At 43.1% G+C, this 14,729-nt stretch overlaps 1 protein-coding gene across 1 annotated transcript in view; it reads left to right on the top strand.

Annotated features, from left to right (window-relative positions):
- The window catches only part of tmem108 (transmembrane protein 108), a 44,592-nt gene that overhangs the window by 11,415 nt on the left and 18,448 nt on the right, over positions 1-14,729 (top strand). The window contains exon 2 of the mRNA XM_070928159.1: positions 14,467-14,550. Within this exon, the coding sequence (XP_070784260.1) occupies positions 14,511-14,550 (40 nt within the window). The 5' untranslated portion in view covers positions 14,467-14,510. The remainder of the gene's footprint in view (positions 1-14,466; positions 14,551-14,729) is intronic.

Raw genomic sequence — 14,729 nt, forward strand, 5'->3', positions numbered from 1 at the left:
GTCCACCTCTTCTTCTCTGCTTCTTACCCTCTCCTGTGGTGGCAGAAGAAGAAGGTCACCCCTATTGGATGGAAGAATCCAAGCTCCATCACTCTGAATCACCTCCGGAGTGTGCCAGTCATAAACTTGCAAGCGTTGTTTGGTGTGTGTGTGTGTTGCACCACATGCAATTTAGCCTTTGTGTAATTTGCTTGTTAGGCCTTTAGTCTGTTTTGGAGCAACTGGGCTGCTCGTCCATGAGTAAATTATCCAGTTTCAGGCCAATTGTCCTTGTCATGTTTTTGTAGAGAGCATCTGCCTTCGTCTGTCACCCTGAATCACACAGAGAAGGCCCAATTGATGCGATGTGTGTGTGTGTCCGCATACAGCGAGCCAGACACACTCTCAGCTCTTGCAGCTCTTGGAGTTAATCCGTCTCACTAATAGTGGGGGATGGAGCAGAGGGGGGAGGAGGAGGAGAGAGGAGAACAATACAACATCTCTCCCCCGTCTCAGGACACGTGGTCATCACCCGGCGGGAAATCTCTGGACCTTGGACGTTCTCTACGGATGTCGCTCCTCTCATTCACTCGTTCCAGCTGGCTCTCAGCGGTCTCTGCTGCACTGCTCAAGGAAACGAGGTACAATACACTCCCCTCCTCCAGAAAACATCCTTCCCCACTGCTTTTCGTTCCTGCCATTGTCACCAGACAAGAGGCTGCGTCAAGAGGTAAAATTAGGAATGTGTGTGTAAGGAGTATGGAACTTCCCGGACTCTCTGAGGTGTGTGCTTTACTGTTTCTACTCAAACAGACAGGAAGTGTAGAGACGCAGTGGAAACAATATGTATTTCCTACTTTGCAATGCAAAGATCTTGTGTACAGTACAGGGTTTCTGTGTCTACGTCGTGGACATTCCTGAATTCACCAAAGGGCCTTGTTTCCTGTCCTGCTCCGGACATAGCTCCTGTGTGTTTCATAGATACTCTCTAAGATTATTAGATACAGGAAAGAGTGAATTCCACTTCCTATTGTCACATTCTTGTTCCCTTACATCTTGAAATGCATATAACAGTATTGTTCTGGAACAAAAGTATTTCCTATGTTATTTCCTTTTATGGTTACATCACTGTCTTCAGCTTCCTCAGTTGCATTTGAGTCTCAGTTGTAAAAGACTCTCAGCATATTATATTTTTGGTTTGTCACTCCTTGTTACAAAGTCTACTTAGACTACTTGTCTAAGTGTTTTGCATAGCAAAGTTGCATACAGCTATGAATTGTTGTTCAACCAAAAGAGTGACGTACCCTTCTCACATTGTTGAATTTGAAACGTTTTTTAGAGGCTTGAAGAGGTAAAATTATTTCAGTCCTTTAAACTTTCCAGTATTTGAGCATAGAAGTTCATTCTTGGCCTTGGGATCGTTAAGTTTAACAAAAATAATCTGCAATGAAGCTAGTAAATGGAGTTCAATTTTTCAGATTTTAGTTTCTCATGTCCAATCTTGTAAATCAGATCATGTCGACCCCACAGTGGGTCCTGATCCCCAGGTTGGGATCCACTCTTCTATTGCATTACTCTTTTTTGTCAGCATCTTTAATAAGTGTGATAACTTCATCGAGTTCAAACCACTCTGACACAACTCTAACAGCCCAGTTTGTTTTTGCCTTCAATCCTCAGCATGTTGAAATAAGCACATTGTCCCGCCCTGTTACATCTGTTATGTTGATTTGAAGGGATTACTCTTGTTTATGGTATTATGCCCTCGATGTTGGTGGCAAACCCGTACGTCTTATTTTGGATTAAGTAAAATCTAAGAGTAGGGCTGGGCTCGTGCCCAGAGGGTACAACTTTAGTTTGTCATCTTGCGCCACTACATTTTTAATCTCTCACCCTCAAGGCAAATAAAATTGCTTTCATGTTCACGCATGATACTTTGTTAAATGACATGAATCATTTAGACATGCAACTCAACAGCACACTGCGTCCTTAATATATATATATAGATATATATATTATATATATATCCGTCCTTTCATCAGAGCTTGTCTGGATGTGAGGGCAGTGCAGTTAACCTTTATCGATGTATGAGTCACCGTTTCTTCTGAGGCCAGTGGACGAGTCTTAAGACCACTATCCTTCCTCCCCTCAGAAACAGCTTCACATAGGGGACTTCTGGTGAGAAGCACTTTGACAAATGGTCCTTGGTTTAATGTTGCAGCAGTTGTGCTGCAGTGCACTAATAGTGCTTCAACTCTCACTGGGCCCAAAGTTTTGACTCAGTGTATCAAAGCCTGTGCTTGTGTTCGTGCTCTCTGTGATAAAGTACCGCTGGCTTATTTAACGATGTACCTGCTCGGTGTAAGAGGGTAAGGTGCGTTCAGGGAGGCCTTGTGTTAACTGTGATGCCCACTGGGAGGCTGGTGGATAGATGGTAGCTGACAGCACATTCGGCGTTGCAGTGCGACTGCTGTGTCATGCCATTCTGCTGTGGTGTTGGCTTGTCTGTTTGTCTCAATTTAAAACCTCTGGAGAAATGTCTGCTTTTATTGAATATCTGGAGCTAAAAATATCTTCTGCCTCACCAATCAGAGCAGAGAACAGATTGAACAGTGAGATGTGATTGGATGGGATGTCCCATGGAGGTTGCTAACCATTTTCCAAACCTTGACTAAATATAAAAGAGTAATAGAAAACATGAAAAAAAAAAAGCTTATTCATGAATCAAAATAGGAATTTATGAGTTGCAAGTTCACACCTTAGTGGCAGCCTTATGTTACAGATTCTCTTTTTAATGATGAATTCTTCACTCAGAGATCAGTCTAGTATTTCTCCCGCTTTGTAGCTGGTGGAGATGAAGAGATGCACAAAATCTTCCATCTGTGCTGAAATTTTTTTAGAAGTCAGACCATAATTTGTTCAAAATAAAGCAAATGTGCAGAGTGTTATTCAGGAAGATGGCTCTTTTCTCTTACAGTTCCAATCTGTGATTTTTGAAAGTCGGTGTGTATTCACAGATACATTCCCCCTGGAGCAGTTTGAATAAATTCATATTAAAGCCCCACTCGCATGTTAGACAGAAATTCAACAAATTAGTCATTCAACTTTTGAAAAAACATACAAAATAAATAAATGCAGCTTGACTCATGCTGAGCATTTTGAAAAGCGCTGCTTCTCCAGCTGAGTCATCTCACTCATGCTCTCAAAGCATGTCAGCTCGCCCTGAAGGGCAGTTCGGCCACCAGCAGGTCGGCCATCACCTTCTTTGGCAGAAAGTGAGGCGTGACAGGTGTTCGACCTGCTGCAGACGGGCTGTCAGGTGGAGGACACCCACGTCACCGGCTTTACAGGAAATCTGATGGAGTGCTAACCTCCACCGCTCCTGTACACACTAACAGATATATCTGCCAATGAAAAGTTTTGGACATCATATAGTTTAGCTTTTTTTTTGTTATTTGTTAAAAATAATACCCTAAAATTAGACAATAATAAGGAATTTTTATAAGTGAATTAAGAGCATGTTTGTAGATGTTTCTACCTAAAACACAAAATGCTTGAAAAGGCTTTGAAACATGCTTGCTGGGCTGAATGTAGCAGGTAGGTGGAGCAGGGCAGGTGTGTCCACAGATAAAGTTCTTATCCACTGATGTCAGAGTGGCTTCCCAGGGATTTTCAGAGGTTTTCAGGGGTCAACAGGGGAAAGTGGACGCTTTCTTACATTGACTCTCGCTCTACTGTGCAGTCAGCCTTCTGTAATGCAACCATGTGAGCCTGATTCTTTCCAGATCTCAAGTACAACTTGATAGTCATAGTGGATTTTTAGAGCAGAAAACAGCCTGCTGCTGCTGAATACGACGTTGATGAGGGCAGTAAGGAGTGAACCAAAACGGTAAAGTTGAGGGCCATAAAACCAAAACAATCAGCTGAAAGATGCTAAAACGCTCTGCAGATCTGTTGGGTGATAATGATCTGTGGGTTTGTCACTATGAGCAGCCCCTTTCACATTACGTACATTTGATTCATTGTTAACATCAAAATATTGATTAGTGCAGCTTTAAATTATAATAAAATCACTTTTTTAATTCGCTGTTGGTGCCTGTAGTGTGAGATGGAATGGAAACTAAAATACTTGGAACTCTTTTTTTTATCAGCTATCTGAAATTGATGATATTGATCTGAAGTCATAGCTAAATCCTTCTGTACTTGCTTGATATAATTTCCTGTTTGTACCAAACAATACAGTAGAATCAGTATGCTTGTATGCTGACGGCCAAAGTGTCAGTCAGTCTGAGATACACATGACCATAATAAAACTTGAGATTTCCTGTTTACTTGTTTGTTGGAAGTCTTAAAATGATTCTTCTTTTTTTTCTTTTAATTTCCCATTTGCCAGCTTCTAGACTCTGGCAGCTTTAAATGCCTTCTTTGGTTCAAGGGACTCAGAGCAAGCCTGAAGTAAAGATGAGAGAAGGGGGAGAGGAAGAGGGAGATACTTATTCGGATGAAAGCATGACATGACATTAAAGAAGAGGGGAGCAAAGAGAGATGGGAGATGAAGGAGAAGAAAGGGCCTGCAGCTCAGGGTTTTTCTACAACATTAAGCCCTGTGTTAGACCCGCTGTTGGAGATCACTTTACAGAGTGGTAACAGCCTCTCCTTCTGATGTCTCCTGGCTTTAGGTAGTTAGACAGCCGTGCACTTATGCAAAGTTGGTCTATCATCCCCAGCATGCCAAGGATCCATGCCTGGAGAACAAACAGCAATGAAAGTTATCACCGAACAGACACTAAACAAACTGGTTGTCTCAGCCTCTGGGAAGCTAAATTGAGAGCTGTAGTCAAAACCACATTAGTTGAGCCTAAATCAATTCTGAAAATAGTCTTTCTAAAAGGAAAACTAATGCTTTAGAAGTTAAAGAAAGAAGGAGAGTCTATGAGGCGCATCTATCCAGCGGTGATAAAATCTTTGATGGATGAGGTCAAATACTTCATCAAAGGTCTCCCTGCCTATTTTCCTGGTGTAAATTTAGATCCTTGACAGCCATTACGTGGAGGATTATGTGCTTGTTATCCGTTACTGTGGCCTCATTGAGCGGCGCTGGTCCGATAATCAATGTGGCCGAGCTAGAGAGGCAGACTTTACATATCAATCCGTCTGACAGCTTCCAGCCGCACCGTGACATGTAACGGTCTGGAGATCTGGCTGTGAGACAGAAGTCAAAGATGAGGCTTTGATCAAATGTTTTTCCCTGGGTGTTTTAGATCTGAAAGAGAAAAAGAGCAAAGAAAGGGTTGCTTTCATGTTAGCAAACAGATTTTTTAGCTAGGTTGGGCAACCTAGCCCCATATGCAGTCTAATTATTCACTTATTCTCCAGGCTGCTGATCAGAAACTGTGTAAGAGATCACTTTTTACATTATTCATTCTGCCTTTTGACCTGTTCCATCTCCCACCCTGTTCTCTTTCTGGTGAACAAAATTATCAGCAGTGCTTTGACCAGACAATACCTCATTTCACTTCGTTAGTGCAGAATCACAAACAGGAAGGAGGAAAACAGCACAGTCTGAAACAAGGCAATCTCCTATCGACCAAACGTTGCTAGAAAGCACTAATACAATTTTATTTAGATCCGTTTATTACGTCATTTTGAGCTTGATCAGTCAAATAATCTCTTGTGTAATCAAATATTTATACTCAAGGAAAACACTACATTATTATTATTTCTTATAGGGACATGCTGTAGATTTGCTCTAACATGATCTTTGCAGAGCTGGGACACAGTAAAACATGCATTTCCATGAATGTCTGGATTGGGTTGAGATCGATGCAAAACAAAGACAAAATGTCTCTGACAAGTATCATTGTGCATCCAGCAAGTGTGGTGAATTTAACTGTCCTCCTAAGCCCCTTTCACCTATTTTGTAGCGATGTCACTTTGATTGTGTTACCGGTTGTGACAAGCGTAGTGGGACGTGACACGCTGTAGTTTCACGTTACTCTTCATCAGCAGCCAGCCGCTCGCTGTAGCAGTCAGTCACTCACTCAGTCAGTCGGGGGTCACATAAGGACGGAAAGAAGAAAGAGAGAGGGGGGGAGACAGAGATAGAGGGGAGGATATTTACGACTCAGACAGTGGCGAGGGTGAGCTGCATCCCAATGTCTATTCTTTTACTGCCTGGCTCAAGAACTCTCTCAGGAGAGGAGGGAATAAGCTTGTGCAGAGCATTTGTAGGTAATACAGGTCTCCAGGTGTGTGACTGTCTGTGCACCGTCACTAACAAAATAAAAGGCAAATATCACACCCTCAGGAGGTCTTATTGGAGAAATCCATCAAATTGGATTCAGTGTTGGACATCATCTAACAGCATGTCAGTACATTGAGGTACTTTACCTTTTTTTTTGCTGTGCTCACTCTGTCAATCTGTTTCTGCTATTTTAGTATTCATTTATTTTTTTTGTCTCTTCCCATAATCACCCACTATCTTACTTAATATGTGTCAAATGAGGCTTATGTTAGTTGACAAATTTGTATCTCCTATAATGGATTTCACTCTGCGTTGTTGTTGAACTTTGGTGCAAAATAATAAGCCGTTACTCTTTGATGATTTTAGCAACGATTCTCCATTGTCTGCCAATATCATAATGTAGTGTCTTAATATCAAACTAAACAATAATGTGGGCACGATAACACAGGGGACATCACCAATAAAGTTTCAGGTCTGACTCCAACACTAATCAAGTGCATCCACCGACAGCACTCCTTCAATCATTACAACTGCTTGATATTCAGTCTGTGGTGTCCTCTTTCCAGTGATATAACAAGTCTGTCACAGGTTCTTCCCTGGGGCTCTGTTACCTTTCTCACCCTTTGTTCCACTGATTCAATCCCCTGCCGAATGTGTCAGACAGTCTGGCCTTCCCTTGGTTTTAATGACTGCCCAGTGTGATACAGTGAAGCTACCTGAGTCTGACTCCTTCTCCTACTGTGTAAAAAGCATAGAAAGTGCCAGTGCTGGCTCGACTTGACTCCCTAAAGACTTGACTTGAGATTTGAGCCTTGGAATAGAGTCTGATTTACCTCATAAAATCGACACCAAGACACGACCACCTGAAGACTTGACTTAATTAAGACTTGACTTGATAAAGAATTGAGACTTGGGCCTGGGTGAACAAAATAAGGACTTGAGACTGCACTGAACTGCTGAGGGACTTGACTCCCCAAATATTTGGGACTTCAGACTTGAGACTGCAACTCAGGTTGACTTTAAGTCACAAAAATGACTTGACTTGCTTGAGACTCGATTCCCTCAAGACTTGACTCAAGTGAGACTTGACTACCTGAAGACTTAAATTGAGACTTGACTACCTGAGAATTGACTCAATAAAGATGAAACTTGAGACTTGGACACAGGGCCAGACTTCAGTGAATAAAATTAGGACACAAACACAGTGACACTTCCAAGTCAGACATCTGTTTAAAAATTATTTGCAAACTGACTTGGGCTTAATTATTTTGGGACTTGATTTACTTGAGACTCAAGACCTTAAGGTGCTGGATTAAAGCTCCAGTCTCTTCTGGGGCATTGGTTCGAATCCCACCGCTGCCAGTCATTTGTGTAATTTCCCTCCCCGGGGATCAATAAAGTATTTCTGATTCGGATGCTAACTTGGACTTGACTTATGTAAAATTTGACTTTCTTGAGACTTGGGACACAGGTTCGGGTCGGACTGAAGTCACGAGAATTAGGACTTAAGACTTGACTGCTGTGGGACTTGACTTACTTAAGTCTTGACTCATCACGGACTTGCCTTGAGACTTCTCACTTGAGTTGAACTTAAGTCACAAAAATGGAGACTTGAAACCTGACTCGGACTTGACTGCTGTGAGACGTTACTTACTTGAGACTTGACTTGAAAATAAAAGTTTCTGACTTGCAATTTGCTTATGACTTGAGACTTGGACTTGGACCTGCTCCAAAAGATGTAAAACAGCTCTGAAGTGCACAGGAAGCTCACACTGTAAAACCAGCCTCTTGTAAAGGGACGCTGGCAGCTGTACAAATGGGCAGGAATTCCAGTTGGCTACCATTTATCTCTCAGTGTGTGTCTCACATGTGTTCACACCTCTACAGGTAGGGCTTTGGCCATGATTCCTCTGATGAATTGCTTTAGTCATTGGTCCTGGCTGTGTGTGAGTATGTTGAGTAATGAAGAGGCCGCTGATGCTGTTCAACTCCTCCTCAGTTGCCCCTGAGCACAGGTGCACTGCTCATCCTGAGTGGGAGTTCTCCACTGAACGAGTTCGAGATTCATTCATCCTGCGAGAGCTACAGTAGGTTTCGTCATTGTTGATGTGATTTGAACGTGAGATTCTGTGTTTTGGCATGTATGACAAATGAGGATAATGTAAAGAAACAATCCCTCTAATATCTGCTATAACATAGTAACAAACACTCACTCAGAAAAGTATGTTCCTGCTCCTGTTCTGTGCTCCGTGGCTTTGACATTAACGACTATTGACAAGTGCCTCATCTTTAATGCTACACTGTCCTGTTTTCTCGGTACTGACATATAAAATATGTTAACCTCGGGACTATAGCCAAGACATGGATATGAGCTGACAGCTTGCTCACTGAGCACATTACATCTATCTGTGTAAGCATGATGCTGGCATCGAAGACATATGAGCATAAACCTGGAGGCATTTTTCTTGTTAACTGTTTCATACCTGGAGGTTTGTCTGTAGATGTCCTATGTGCATATAGCAGAGCTTTACTCAGGTGTTGGTTACCTGGACTGTCCTTTTTGAAAAAGTATATAGCCATTTAGCCCTAGATCGATAATCAGACTGCGCTGCCATTTTGTTTCACTTCACTGTTCACTGACAACATGTTCAGGTTTTCTGTTTGGGAGAGGTTGTTGTTTTGTCGTAACCAGTCAGGAGCAAGTGATGTATCCATCCTGCCAACATAATTTCAGTCCACACAGAGGCAGTTAACATGTTTCACGTTGCCGATTTAAAAGTTGATATTTCTGTAAGTCGACTTACAACAACCTGTACAATTGCATTGATCTCAATCATGCTGATTACACTTTTCATGGCAGTTTTTCTGTGTCTTTTTTTTTCTATTTCAGACACAAGGCATCCCCATTCTTAATCCCTCCTACAAAGCTCTGATTGGCTTGCTTTTTTTTTGTTGTTGACCAGGCTAAACAGCCGTCAATGGACACAACACAGGACCTATTTGAATAGCTGAAACCAGATCCATCTTTACTGAAACACTCACATCCTATAGACTTAAAAGATGGCTTTGAAAGGTTTGTATCTTGCTCTTTCATGTAGGACGGCGTCCGTAGTCAACCTGGATTTACAACATTTACAAAAGATTCCAACAGTGACCCAGATTCACATAGAAACATCTGAAATCTATGTTTTTGCCAAAACATGGCACATGATTATAGGATGACATAACGGTGTTTCTTGCTTCTATGTAACCAAGTGAGGTATAGTAATGATTGCTAGTGACAGGGAGGGAGATGTGTCTCCTCCGACACTATAGTCGGAGTGAATGGCATGCTTGGAGCCTAATGTTCTTTTAGTAGTTAGTGTATTGCTGTAGTGCGGCCAGGGTCTGGAGGATAGTGATGCTACTGATTGATAACCCACGCATCCTCTGCCAGCCTTCATCATGCAGCACCAGCAACACATCCTGCCAGTTTTACCATCCAGGGCCACGACTGACAGCGCTCACATATACAGCTCACCACAGTGACTCAGCAATATGGCTGCTTTCAGTGATGGAGGGATTAGAAAGCTCCCTGGAAACCTACTCCTGCTTTGTAGCTCTTGCTGCTTGCATTTCATTTAGGCCTGTTGTTGCATCGAATCAATACTTGTAATCATTCAGTTGTTGTGTGTATTCTGCCTGGACAATTAAGTTATCAAAGCCCCAGAGTCTCTCTTGTGCTTGAGTCACTGGCACTGGTTTTTAACCCTCCCGCAGACAGAAAATGGTTTCAGAATAACAACAGAATTATTCATAGCTGTAAACAGTAATCAGCTTCCCTTGTTGCACAATAAGCCACAGTCTTACTTCATTGGTGCCAAGCAGTTGGTCGTTTTGCAAGGTCACCAAGATGGTGCCAAACACCCTCAGAGGTAAAGCTTCACTCCTGAAATGCAGCCACAGTCTCCACCAGGTCATCAGCAGGAACGCAAGAAACACATGAACAAAGCAAGACTGCAGCCACAGCGCTATCAGGAACTGTTTGCTGATTTCTATCAAAGGGTAAAACATCAAAGGAGAAATGGACGCCCTCTGTGTGGGCATGTCCCCTGGGTCGCTATGGAAGGGCAGGGCTGAGGGAAGTTGGTTTCACACGACTTAAAATGGAGACTCTGAGATCACATCAAGCCCGGGCTTTGATTTAATGAATTCAGCACTGATGTAACCAGATTTTTATATGATCCACTGTTATCCTACTGTAAGTCTGCTGTATATGCAGAAAGATGACAAATGAGTGTTGCTTCAGTTTCCAGTTTTCTCGGTCTTCTTACGTCACCCATATTGTGCTGGATGTATCCGCCCAATTACTTCAAAGCTTTCACACTTCCCCTCTCTTTATTCTGTACCTTCATCCTCAGTCAGAAGCTGGCGCAGAGCTCCCTCTAGTTCATAACAAAGAGATAAACCGAAGCGTCGCATCAAAACTGGGGGAAGAAAAGCATCAGTTAGTTAACAGTTGTGATTGGACATCCAGTTATCAGTTGACTGTGAGCGCACAACACTGTAGTTCACACCGTCGTTGTCAGCTCCCACATTTCCCTTCCCTCCTCCTCCTCCTCCTCCTCTCTCGTTATGGAAAAGCTCTCAGGCTGCAGCCACTGTGGGCAAGCAGCCAGCCTGCTGCCACGGCTCCTATACACAACGGCAGAATAGAGGGAAGTCCAAAATTAAAAGCATTGTTATCCCTGCGGCCGGTGGCCACGGAGAGATGGAGTGACAGGCTTATTTCATTGTGACGTCTCAGGTGACCTTGGCTTTGGCCTCTAGTCTGTGCCCCCTCCAGACACACTATTCAGAGCTGCAGTCTGGGACCAGGGCCTGTCAGCAGGACCGCAAAACACAAAGCCTGTACCGGGTCCAAGAGACAAGCAGATTGTTACGGGATTTCTCACTCTGCCTATGGTGAGTGGGAAATTCCAAATCCCCTCCTTTCTTCTTTTTCTTTTCCCCAATTCTGCTTGAGCCCCGAAATGTCCTTGTGAATGAATTTGAATATAACGTACTATTAGGGTTGCCATGGCGATGGCTGCCGTCTGTGTGCATGTCAGTTGCCATGCAATTTTTTCCCCCTCTCCAGTAGGAAGCTAGGCTGCTATGTGCAAAGTGCTAAGCTGACAGTGTAAATCTGAAGAAAAACGGTGTCAGTATGATGCACTACTACATCCATGAATCCTTCTATTATTGTTGAAGTCAGTGTTGATGTCTGGGGTATGTTGTATGCAATTAAAGGTTTCATTTCATGTAAGAGTAATAGTTTTTAATTGTTTTCAAATATGTTTTCTATTTTCCGTTTTTGGGGGGGTGCAGGCTGAGTGGATTTAAGTTTTTTTCCTCATTTTCTTCCCAGTTTGGAATGCCCAGTTCTTTATGCACTGCAGTCCTTGTCATTGCTATCAAGAATGCGTTCTTGCACATATTTGATTAGCCACCAAAGTGCTTTGCTGGATGACATCACAGATGCTTAAGTTGAGCCAGGGCTTGATTTTTTGTTTTTGCCAGACGACCCTGCATTTTTTTGTCAGAGCCCTTTGTGTGTTGGGAGTCCTGCTGCGTCCACGCAGTGGTCTCATTGCAATGAATGAGGGGGCTGCATTGTCTAATGTAGTGGTAATGTCTGTGTGAACAGACTTACTCCGCCTCCATGCAGGGTCTCCATCCACACAGTAGGAATCCCTCGTGCAGCAACAAGGACATGATCCCTCACCAGCTTCCCCTCTGTGAACAAGTCAGAGGTCCTGGAACTGAATCCAGGTTCTTGTGTTGGTGGTTGAGTGTTAAGTGTTGCTGCAACAAAACTCTCATCCTGTCTGAGGGTTTGGCGCGACCCTGACTGTCATCCTGTATTATCTTTTACCTTCACATGTGTGCAGAGTTGAACTATGATTCAGAATCAGAATCAGAAATACTTTATTGATCCCCGGTATTTCTGATTCTGATTCTGATTCTGATTCTGAATCATAGTTCAACTCTGCACACATGCAGGAGGCAGGAGGCTGAGCAGCCTGTCTTTTGTCCATGCAGCTTGTCCTCCTTTTTCAACAAAAACCCTGCTCTGCTCTGTGATAACATGTATAAATGAAACACGCCCTGTGCTGTGACCATCTCTACACTCCTCCACCCACCTTTCCCTAGCCTCGCCCCTTGTGCCCTGCAAATTAAAGAGCATGTCTATGAGCCTGCGTTGGCCTGGCAGCTCTGATGAGATGTAATCACCATGGAGAGGCTCAGCTGCTCCCTTTGCACTCTGCCATTGAGCTCATTAGTCCCAGAAACATGACGCTAAAAAGAATTAAAGCACTGGGAAGGAGTAGAGTTGCAATGGTACGCAGATGTTATAACTGCAGCATTAAGGTGTTGCTATGAGTGGATGGTAGGAGGGGACGGGTTCTGCTAGTATCATTTCTTCAGATGCGAAGCTGGGAAAAACTAATGTTCTGCTGCTACTACTGTATTCTTGCAGCCTCATCTCTTTTGCAATTACTCGCACTATATTACGACTGAGCCCACGCCATTATAGTCAAAGCTGTGAGTTAAGAGCGGTGCAGCAGCGAGCGTCCCTGTTTTCATTCTCTAAACACTTGGAACAAGAACAATATTGTGTGCATTTGTCATCTAAAAGTGTGCCGCGATAGCCAATTTAGTTGCTTATTTTACATTATTATTTTCATTCATTTTATTCTTTATTTCTCTGTTGTAATAGGAGAGCGGAGCCAGGAGCAGAAATATAGAGAAGTGTTTTTTCCAATTTCCAATGCTGTGCACATTATTTCATGCCTTTGATTTTCCCTTGTTAAGACGCAGACACACCATTCAAATTTCCTGCCACGTTTTTGTGTTGTGCAGTCGGCACAGAGGATAGATAGATAGATAGATAGATAGATAGATAGATAGATAGATAAGAAGGTAGTCAGGTGAGTACGCTTAATGTCCCCTCAAAATTATGCTTATTTTTCTTTAAGCTATTTACAAGACTAACAAATCATGCTAGACAACATGCTGTTGGTTGTTAACCTATACTGCTGTATATGAATATAAACATTTGACCACATTTAATATCAGCTCAACATTTTCTTCCTCATGCTTGTTCATCTTCAGCTGTTACTTTCACCATTACTCAACAAAGTTTTCAAAAATCCCAAAAATAGTCTGGGCTTGCATAGTTCAGATTTATAGCTCCACATAGTTTACAAGCATTAAAAGGTTGCCACAATGGCAGCAATATAAAAAGGGGCTCAGACGTAGTGTGCTGCCACTCAGTCTCCAGAGCGATGCTGCATTTATGAGAAATAAAGCCTTATGAAAGGATCAGTACCCTACTAGCCTGTGCTTTTGTTGTCTGTGCCTCTCATCTCACACGTCTCCCACAGAAATACAGGTTGCCTGCAACCAGACCCCTCGTCCTGGGGGCCGTAAATCCAATTTCACATGTCACACTCACAAGAGATTATTCATGCAGGTAGGGTGAAGGGTGCTCAGGTGTGTGTGTGTGTGTGTGTGTGTTTGAATACACTTCTTTAGAAGTATGTGTCTGTTTGTGTGGGTTGTGCAGGTGAGTGGAGTGGGCACGTGTCTTGCCCAAGGGCATGTCCACAACGGGAGGCAAACATGCACACACACACACACACACATGCACACACTCCTCTGGGGGTGAAAGAAGATGTGTGTGTGTGTGTGTGTGTGTGTGTGTGTGTGTGGCCTTTCATTTAACAGAAGGCCATCAGTGAGTCACTCTCCTAAAGAGCACCCTTGGGTACTTGTCTCGCTGACACACACGCAGTGGCTGTCACAGAACAAGGCTTACTGGTCAATGTTTAATGCTCCATAATTGGTTTTACTGACCAGCACAGCCTGCAGGATGCCAATGCTGATTTGAAGCCTTTCAGCTGAGGCTGACCACCGCTGCAGTCCTACCTGGTGTTTTATTGTGAAATATCCGTTAGGTGCAATTCGCATCATCCACTGTGAGAGGTGTAACTGTTAACTGGCAGTCATTACAAGGATTAAACTGTCAAGGTTAATCCACACCATCTTGTCTGCAATCCCTTCTTCCTTTTCCATGTCTACTCCTGCCCAGACAATAATAATCACAGCTTATCACACTGATACTTGACCATGACTTGAATATGATTTTGATATCTGAGTATGCTGAGTTTCATCTTACATCCCTGTCTTTTTTTTGCTCTCTCTTCTCTTTCTCTTACTAGAGAACCATGAGCACTGTGGAGGAGGAGCCGGATCACATGATACCATGAAGACAAGCCTGCAGGTCCTGCGCTGCCAGCTGCTGAGTGAGTAGAGCCGAGGGGGGGGGGGGGGCTAAGGGCATCAACAGGGTGTCCTGCCAGTGGGCATTGCATATGCAAAGTCAAAATAGAAAATATTTGGGAAAGTCCTGTTACTATCTTTAGAATTTAGCAGCACAGAACACAAACACCATGTACATATTTAATGGTATAATATCCAAAAT

Source organism: Enoplosus armatus, chromosome 21, assembly GCF_043641665.1.
Source record: "Enoplosus armatus isolate fEnoArm2 chromosome 21, fEnoArm2.hap1, whole genome shotgun sequence".
Classification (NCBI taxonomy): Eukaryota; Metazoa; Chordata; class Actinopteri; order Centrarchiformes; family Enoplosidae; genus Enoplosus; species Enoplosus armatus.